Source organism: Rhopilema esculentum, chromosome 10, assembly GCF_057945365.1.
Source record: "Rhopilema esculentum isolate cy_ngs chromosome 10, ASM5794536v1, whole genome shotgun sequence".
Classification (NCBI taxonomy): domain Eukaryota; kingdom Metazoa; phylum Cnidaria; class Scyphozoa; order Rhizostomeae; family Rhizostomatidae; genus Rhopilema; species Rhopilema esculentum.
The window spans coordinates 14,999,813-15,009,752 of NC_142824.1; the positions used below are offsets into that span (position 1 = coordinate 14,999,813).

General features: G+C 38.0%; 1 protein-coding gene across 2 annotated transcripts in view; it reads right to left on the minus strand.

Moving 5' to 3' along the window:
- Positions 1-6,177, minus strand: part of LOC135693045 (E3 ubiquitin-protein ligase MIB2) — a 40,796-nt gene extending 34,619 nt beyond the window's left edge. The window contains exons 1-3 of one of the 2 annotated variants that reach the window (XM_065211427.2): positions 5,759-6,176; positions 3,091-3,262; positions 1,419-1,525 (exon numbers count right to left, since the gene is read on the minus strand). In XM_065211427.2, the coding sequence (XP_065067499.1) occupies positions 1,419-1,525; positions 3,091-3,262; positions 5,759-5,954 (475 nt within the window). In that variant the 5' untranslated portion in view covers positions 5,955-6,176. Of the gene's footprint in view, positions 1-1,418; positions 1,526-3,090; positions 3,263-5,758 lie in introns of both variants that reach the window. The other variant, XM_065211433.2, reaches the window with a different exon arrangement.
- Positions 6,178-9,940: the final 3,763 nt, after the last annotated feature.

Here is a 9,940-nt window from a genome sequence, read left to right on the forward strand (position 1 = left end):
ACGCATCTAAAGAATACTTCAATAACATGCTTCAAATATTGCCATAAACTTCAAAAAAATTTCAGAAAATTTTCACAATATAAAGATTCAGCTTCTTTTATAGGGTATTTCTATTTTAAAAAGGGCTTTGAAAAAAGAAAACATTTTGAAACATGTTATTAAAACTTTTCGTCTGACACTCTTTAGAGTATAAAACGTCAGAACATAGATCAAAAACTCTAGGCTAGGAAATATATATACCGTATTTCCTCTAATGGACGCCGCCCTCTGATTAACGCCGCCCTTTATTAAAAGCCGCACTTTCAGCCAACCATTTGCAATAAACGCCGCCCTCTGATAAACGCTGCATCTTGCAAAGCGGCGTTCATTAGAAAAAAGAGCAAACAAGAAAAAACGAATAGTTGATACGCTTACTGTTCGAAAGCAATGAAAGTTTTCATGTCATAAAGACGAGAACTCTTGACGGAGACAGTGACTTTCCTTGACATAAAACACTTTTTACACCATCATCATAACATGTTTTGGGAAAAGAAAACATTGTTAACGTCTGCTTTTATCTTTTTTATCGTACTTTGTCTTATCACTTTTCACCTGACAAATTTTCATTTTGCATTAAGCGCCGCCCTTTGATAAACGCCGCCTACAAAATTTGGTTCTTCTAATAAACGCCATGTCGTTCTTTAGAGGAAATACGGCATATTTCGATCCACAACTGGGTATATATCAGGGGCGGGGTGGCCCACCGGGACTTGAGGAATTTCCCGTTAGGCCTCTTAAGGTTTTCATATGAGCCCCGTCGATTTTTCTTTCTTTTTAGCTTTTATCATTTATAACATCAGATTTGTGAGAAAAGAAGGGAAGTAAGGGCCCACGCTGCCTCCGCAACACTCATTTCAAACATATTATAAATGATGACCACAAGAAACGATCAGCATCAAAATGGCGTGCCCCTAAAAAGTTGATTTTTCAATGCCCACAAAAATTCCAAAAATCTCCTGGTATATGTATATTTCCTAGCGAAGAGTTTTCGACCAATGTTCTGAAATTTTATACTCTCAAGTGTCAGACGAAAAGCTTTAGTTTTAGCAACATGTTTTAAAATTTTTGCTTTTTTCAAAGCCATTTTTTAAATTCTGTACCACGAAAAGATTGTTTGCATATTTCTATTTCTTGATTAGGAAAATTCTTACTCCAGGATATTATTTTCTACTTCCGTAATTAGATACTCCTATGTCTTCATTGGGTATTCATGTTCCTTCAAGAGGTGTGCCTATTCCCGAATTGTGTTTCTATTCTAAACAAAAAGGAACTCCTGTGCCCCCCCCCCACTTTATGAGCAAGCCATCCTGACATTCTTCTAATTTCTTTTACATCTATTTAGAAAATACATGACATAAAAACATCACCCAGCTACAAACCATCTTGGTCATTCCAATTCCAATCAGGGCCTCTCTTTACAATAGCACCAGGGAAAATGCCAAAAGCAGTTCTACACGGGGTACCGTTTCGTTGACCAACTTTGGTCCTAAAAAGCAAGAAAAATGTAAAAAGGGTTTAAAAAGTATTTGAGGTTAAAAAAAGATCACAAGAGTTTTTCTTGTTTGATTATAAAACATGATACTTCATCCTGGGCACCCTGTTTATAAAAAAGGATCAATAATCACAAATAGATTGAAAATCAAATAAAAATTTATTTATGACTGTAAGATTGAGAATTAAGAAGAATTGCAAAAAATAATGGTAAATGCTATTATGTACTGCTAATTTTAGTCTTGATGTTTTGTCATTTGATAAAGGCCTGAGGCAAACGAATTTGCAAAGAACATTTGAATCATGAGCCAAAAGCAGTCAAAACCAACCATAACAAGCCAAAACGAGTCAAAACGAGTCAAAACGAGTCAAAACGAGTCAAAACGAGTCAAAACGAGTCAAAACGAGTCAAAACCAATCAAAATTGGCAAAAACATTTGGCCCAGGGCATCACTTCAAGCTTTTTATTAAGTGTGGGGGGGGTGCCTGCATATTTTCCCTGGGAAAAATTTAGCCCTGCAAAAAGTTGACAAAGCCACACAAAAAAGAAAACCATAATGTTAAAAACTAATCTTTTATTTTCTTTTATTTACTTTCACATTTTGCTGTTGACAACTTTCTGATATTTTGCTTTAAAAACTGTTAGGCTGTGGTCTTCACATGGAAAAACTTTCATCATACCTTTTAAATTATTATAGGCCTGTAGTAAAGAAAAGTGCTTCACATATAACAGACAAACTCGTTTTTTACAACAATCTTTCGATATGCACACTAGCACCCCACTGAACTTGGGGTTGGTCACACTATGCTAGATGCAAAATCACTATGAACAAACATTCCTCAAGCAAGGGCATCAAAGCTTAGCTTGATGGGGCATAGCCCAATATTTTAAAAAATATTCAAGATGACATAATTTAAATCTAGCCACACACGCTTGAAAAGCTACAAGAAATTATACATTAACCATCATCATTTATTCAGCCAGGAGGTTGACTGCTTGTGCATCTTTCTACCAGACTATTCGACCATCTTCTGTTTCGTGTTTGGCAAATGCTGTCTGATAATGAGGCACCCACCAGGCCCTTGATGTTTTCAGTGTGTCTGTATGTCAGTTTTTCTATGCTTCCTGCACCTTCTACAAATCCCAACATCACAATGTTCTCAATTGAGGTAGTGTCACTAGGTGCTTTATGGCTGAAGTATCACAATAATTGTGACTTTAAAATGTCATGGAGCAGGATTTTCGGATAGCCAATTCATTCCAATACAGTAGCGTTTGGTAATTCTGTCAATTAATTAAATACCAAGCATACATCTATATGTGCACATTCTGAAAGCATCTATTCTGTTTTGGTCATGTTGCTGTAGTGTCCATGCTTAGGATCCATATGTTATTTTTGAAACACCAGAGCTTTTATTATTCGTCTTTTAGAAAAAAGAGTTAAATCTTTCAGAACATAAGGTCTTTCAGATTCCACATACAATCTAGTGATGAAAATTTATATGGGAGCTAAAAGCAAACATTTTTGACAACAAAAAGTTCCAAAGAGCTAGACAAACCTTTCTCCGCGGTTTACATTGATTCTGTAAAAATCATGGTCAAGACTGTGGTTTCCTTTGTGATAGCATGAATCACACAAATCAAAATCATTACAGACAACACATGTCCATCTAATTCCAACAAAGTTTGACTTTGAGCATACATCACAGGTGACACCAACATGAGGAATACCTAGAAAGAGCATTAAATTTGTGTGAAGCTCAATAAGAAGATTCCAAGAATGGGCAGGGGACAATTAAACAACAAGTGCTGGCTTTCTATAACTAAAGTTCAACAAACTGTAGTGGAGCATGGGGGATAATAAGGGGACATTTATATATTATTTTCTTTATGCGTTAGATTATTTTAGTGTATGAACTCTACAAAAACCTCTGGCATTATAAAGTAGAGTAAATTTGACTTTTGGTAAAAAGGGGGGTAAATCTTTCAAAGCTTGCTAGTACTATGTTATTCTCTTTTCATTTTTAGGGGCATTGTAAGAATTACCATTCTGAAAGACAAACAAATGTAGACAAGCAAAAACACAAAGCTGCCTGACTTTTTCATTTGTCGTACACTTCTTTCAATTACTTTTTGATATCCAGATTGTTTTAGGCTTGCTAAAGTCAGGGATGTGAAATTCAAAATTCCAAGGCCATTAAAAAATTCCAAAAGGGCTCAGAAAGTAGTCTGGAAACAAGAAGCAGTCTTTGCTAACACCAAGGGCATGATCTTAATAAATTTTTAGAGTTGTAGCTTAAAACTCCTCTACCCTAATCTAGTCATGGTTTTTTGAGACACAACAGAATGGACAGAATAAGGGACTTCTTCTAATCTAATTCATATCAAGGCATGCTAACTGTCAAACTAGCAATGTTTTTCTTCAAAAACTGAATCACAGGTCTTACAAAACTCATATCTGAAAAAATTAAAACCAACCATTTGATATGCGTCAATTCCTGAAAGGAATTTGTAACTATTTTTAGAATAATAGGAATTCCAACAACTTTAGCTCCAGTTTACAGAATTAGGCCTTTAAAGGCTGAATCTACCCCGCCAAATTTTTTAATGAACAATTTTGTTTTGTTTAATGGCCTTGGTCTTGGTAGTTATTTAGGTCAAATTTAACACACAAATTTAACTGAATTAGAATTAACCCATTCTATTAACTAGGATTAAAATCATTTGTTGAAGAGTCATCTACGGTGATCCTTGATTGCACCTTGTCGAGAAAACCAGCATTTATGAAGTGCTACGACTAGTGGTGATTTATAGGGGGATAAAAATTTTCTGTGTTTTTTGGGGGCACAGCAATCTTAGGGAATGCAAAAGAATTGGTTTCCAGGTAAATAGCACCCAAAAGGAAGAGAGATGTTGTTGAAATGTTCTGTTATATTTGTTTTATAGTGTGTTGTTTTATAGTTTTGATATGATGATATAATGCAAGTTCCCGTGGTTATTTAGCCTTTTCTAATGGTTGTCTTTACAGCTTGGTTTGCTCAAGCATTAATACTCATATTTGCATCTATGAAAATATGAGTGTGGTAATAAGAAACAACACCCTGGAGTCCCCCTTGTTACACCCCCCTCACATGAGAAATTTGAGGACATTCTGAAACTCGGATCAACCTGAAATTCATTCCAGTCTGCGTTCTGAGCTCTTTAGGTGTTCACATGAGAGAGGGTGAAATGACCTGAATTAGTTTCAGTTTTTCAGGTCAATTGGAAATTTTGGATCAACTTGAAATCTGCATGGGTGCAAACTCATGGAGAAAATAAATTGCCCACAGGAACTTTTTCAAGCCAATTTGAAAACATTCATTTGAATAAAGTGGTGCCACTTGAAGGGGGTAGGGGGGTTCACCAAACCATAACTCATTTGCCAATAAAATGAGTAAGACATCCTTTATTTGCTAACAAGTTTGAAAGTTTACCAAAGAAGCACCCCTAGATGGCAAAAAACTCCTCATTTTTGAGACAAAACATTGTTCAAAGTTAAATTTTACAGAAACCCAGCCTCAGCTTGTTCTTTGTTTGTTCTTAACTTTTGACCAGTTTTTAAGCCAGTATAATTATGAGTGTAAGGGCAATATAAATATCTTGGAGAATAAATATCACCATTTGTCGATTTTATATGCAGCTGGGTAGTTTCCTCATAATGATTTTTGATGGCATCGAGGGAATCTTTGATATCCTAGTCTTGGGAAATGTTTGTGTAAAATGATTTTTACTCTAGTGTAACAAATTCAGTGGGATGCTAGTGTGTAGGTCGGAAGTGTGTTGTAATAAATAAGCGCATGCTTTCTTCGACTCCAGGATGGAGGGTTGCCTCACTAGTTAAAAAACCTTCCCTTGCTCGTCTCCCCGAGGCCAGGCAAACACATCAGTGAACTTGTGGACACAATAAGGGCCTAAGTGGTTACGACTTTCTTTGAGAGTTATTTGAGTGCTACGGCAACAGAGGGCCAGTTCCCTACATTTTCAACTTTTGCCAGGGCAAAATTTTTCTGCAGGGCAAATATGCAGGCACCCCCCCCCCCTCTCCCCAACAACAAGTATGAAGTGACTCCCCTCTTTGTACGGGAGTCCAATTAACACGCACGATCTGAGTTCAGACCGGCCTGAAATTGTTCATGTGAGGGGTCTTAATTTTGTTTAGAAAATCACCCCGGCGACGACGCTTCTCACCTAAAGGACTGACATCAAATATGGTAAGCTCTCTATTGAAGCTGTAGCTGCCCTTATTCCCGTTGTCCCAATGAACTGTAACTCTTCTGTTGGAAGTTTCAACCACACTACCCAGATGCCAGTCTCCTCCATCCTCAGAACCGTTGGACCAGTTAGGCCCCCGCACAACTCGAATACCAGGTTTCAAAATTGACATGTCCTCAATCTAGCAAGTCAAGTGGTTCGAAAACGGATCCAAAGATCCAGCAGCAAATTTACAATCTCCTGTGCCTTTCAATCAAATTTACAATCTCAAGTAAAACGATGGACTTTCCAATAATAAAAGCAAGGAGAACCATTGACACAACTTTCGATTTTGAACATTCACTTTACGTCTTGACTTTACTTCACCCACCTCGATTCGATGGAAAAAGGAACAACGCAGGGAATTCCCAGAAGTTGGAAGTAGATAGCCTTCGTGCAGGAAGTTGAGAACTGGACCGAGCAATGTTGCGCCTGCGCGCCAGAATTCGAGGCCCTGTTCACACGATACCGGATTCACTCCTGTTCACACGTTGACGCTACGCTTCATCAACACTGCTACGAAAGGTAGGTATCCTGTCGCTGTGTACGAATAATACTGGTACTCGTGCGGCACCCCCCCCCCCTCTAGAAAATTCTTGTCGGCAAATTTTCTAAAAAAAGAGTTTTGTCGGGTTTTGCTTTCAAAGTTCCCAAAGCAATAGCTTTAGCGAACAGTTGGGATAAGATGAGGATGTGAACTTAAAATATTGCCCAAAAGCCCTCAGCAATTCAAAACAGAAAAATAAAGCGTTATGGGTGTCACGGAGGGCGAAATGTCCCCCAAAAACTTCAAATTACTCCCTTTCGGCAGCCGGAGTCTAGAATCTAATGTCCAATATCCAGGGCGACCTGATTTCTACCTAAAGTTTGGGGTTTAGGAAAGGGTCAAAGTTTATTGAAAACCTCTGAACGTTGATCCTGGAGGTACTGGAAGCCACTGTAAGCAGGGAAAGGGCGCAAAGTGCCTCAGGGCCTTGAGGTCGAGGGGGCCTCAAGTAGTAATGAACTCCATTTTAAGAATGAAATCAATGAAACGTAGGTATGCCTAAAAATAGTTAAAAGCTCTAAACGATTGCAAGAAATGACTACAAGAAATATTCTGAAATGCATTTTAAGACAATATGAAGGGCGTGGTCGCCAAAATTTCCTGATCGCTCCGCTCGCAGGGGGACCTCGTCTTTCGGTTTTGTTTCAAGGCCTTCGAGCCCTAAGTACCCACAGTCACCCGAAAATTGGAGCGATGATTGACTAACGAGAACATTCTCTTTGATAAACAAAATCAATTGCATCAAAATGCCACACCCCCACTTTGAAATATCTTAGGCCACGCCCTATTATGTCGGCAAATTGGTGAAAATTCATGGCGCTAGATTGTAAGGAATTTTTTATAGGAAAAAGTTGGTTTTTTGAAGCTAGAACAAAGATGTGATCTTATTTGGTAGATCTCTACCAAAAGCAACTACAGTCTCAACTGATGAACGCTTAAAGAGCCATCAGTTTCAAATAACTTTCAAAGCTAGAAACATCATCAATATATGCTATTATAAGGCCCTCTCGTGAATTCAGTTTATCTTATTGTTCAAATTTCTTTCTCAAAACACCCAAATCAACAGGCAATAGCTAATCTGAGACATCAAAGATTTTAGTTTCTCCGGCTCCATGAAAATTGAAATAGGAGTTAAAGCATGACTAGATGTTTTACAGAGAAGCTGGACATGTTTTTAAAGCTCAATTTCTTTATTCAGACTGATGCCTTATTCGTTCTACTCATCACCGAGGGTGTCGCGAACAAAGGATGTGGGGTTTGGGTTGTCACAGCCCCATAATAGTAGTTTTATAGGATTTTTCAGGGAAAATTAGTTCAATGGAAAAAATATTTCAGGTAGTTCGGAGCCCTTACGTCTTCAGAGATCAATAAAGAATCAGGCAATTATTGTTACTCCGTTGGTTACATATGATATTCAGAGACAGATTTACCAGGAAGGGGCTGTAGGGGGTGCGACACCCACAATATTTTGTGTCCTTTGGTAAATTTTGTTTTGATTCGGTTGAAAACTTTTTTCGGTGGTCAGTAATGACAAAATAATGCAAAAATTTGCTTTTTCTTTCTTCTTAACTTCTTCACCTTGAAGCAAGAAGTTTAATTTCTAAAATGCGCCCTCCCATCATTTTCCAGTTACCTGAAGGGTGTGTTATCAAAATCAAATCAAACACCCCCCAATTGTTGCCCCTCAAATCCGTCCGTGATGATATTCCCGCGAAGGTTTCAAAATTTCTTATTGGTACTAAATCGAAGAAACCAGGCCTTCTTCAAGTAATTTCGAAATTTATTTCCTCGACACTGACGCTCTGGAACCCAGGGTAACAGTATTTCCGATGATGGTTTCAGAAGCTAAAGAACTGCAGGGATTTCTTTTCACTCAGGAAATTTCGTAGTCAAGGCCTGCCTCGCCATGGCTCTGTTAATTACTGCTCTATTTTGGCCTCTCCCAGTGGCGGCTTTTTAAATAAATTGGGGGGGGGGCACTACTTACTCTTCCGAGTACCATTACTAATTGACTTGGCCCAGGGGGAGGTTCTTGTAATTATAGATGTTTCTGTAATGGGCTATGGCAATTTAGCCTTTTTGAAAATTTTGTAGCGCTGCCTGAAAAAATTCAGCAATGAATTAAAGAATTACTGCTTGCATCGACTAAAATCAAATTAGAATAAAATCATCAAAAAAGATTTTCTTTCAGAATATGATTTTTCACTGAATGAGGAGCCGCAAAAATATATATTTTTTTTTTTTCCCAACAACGTCGTTTGGACGTTTTAGGGGGAGGGCTTTTTCTCAAGACGTTCTCGAATTGAGATTTTACATCGAAAAATGGTCTTTACCTGTAATAAATCACAACCTGTTAAATCTGAACGTTGTCTTTGTTGACTGTCTCTCACTGTCAATATGAACCTTCCAATTTGGTCGGATCTTAAACTCTTTACTAAAGTTGGCCAACAAAAGAGAGACGCCATAATATAAGAATTTGTTCTAATTCCACTCAACAATGATGCGAAATCAACTTGAAGTTGAACTTAACAATAGTACGAGATCAACTAAATCACTGTCCTGGTGGCGAAGGTACGACAACGTCGACATTTATGACTTTCGCAATTATGCAAGAAGGACTACCCGTCGATAATATGCAGGGAATATTCCTCAAATTAGGTTCTACCCTCAAATTACATCTATCTATGTAGTTTTGCAAGAAAAGTCAAAAGATTGTAAGAAAATTTTACAGCTACAGATTTGTATGACTTTCCTTTCTATGTTCACTTTTCCTGCTCTAGTGTCTCTAATAGAAGGGAGGAGGGACTAGAAGGGGGGTGTGCATGTCACCCAATTTTCAAAAGAAGGGGGTGTGCATGTCACCCAATTTTCAATAGAGACGGGGTGCTAAGTAATAGATGGGGGCACCCTTTGGTAAAGTTTTTTATCAAAATTGTGGTGGAATTAGAAGGGTGGGGACACTGGTTACTTGATAGTGGATGGGTGGGTGGAGATATAGATAAAGTAAGAGCATTTGTACGTTATACAGATAAAAAACAAGCATATCAAGAGAAACGATGAAAATTACAAAAACAACTTATTTGAATGATTGCATTGCCATCACATTCTCAAAAGTAAACTTTGAAGGACTCTGCCGCAGTGAGATTAGAGCCCTGAGACACCATTTTTCTACGTTTGCAAGATCATTTGTGCTGTCTTCGACGTAGCCTGAGTTCCAGACCCCAAACTAGAAGTATTGGGGCTCAGGCTATCTTCGACGAAGCATTGTATGAGTGCATCAAAAAGTTCTTTATGTGTATGCAACGATATTAGTGGCCACCTTCCATCGCTTGATCAACAGAACCAGGCGCAACAGTTTCTGCATCAATCCTACATTGCTTATAACCTTTAACTGCGTGCCTTTTATGGTTAGGGCGTTGATGAACCCTCAGTTGATGAAAGCCACCCATCAGCACCTTAAAGGCCGTTTCTGAAAATATATAATTTAATAATAATTTTGAACTTTAAGCAAATATATCTCAAGACTTATTCCAAATATTGCAGCCAAGCCATATTTAGACAGCAAGTTTTGA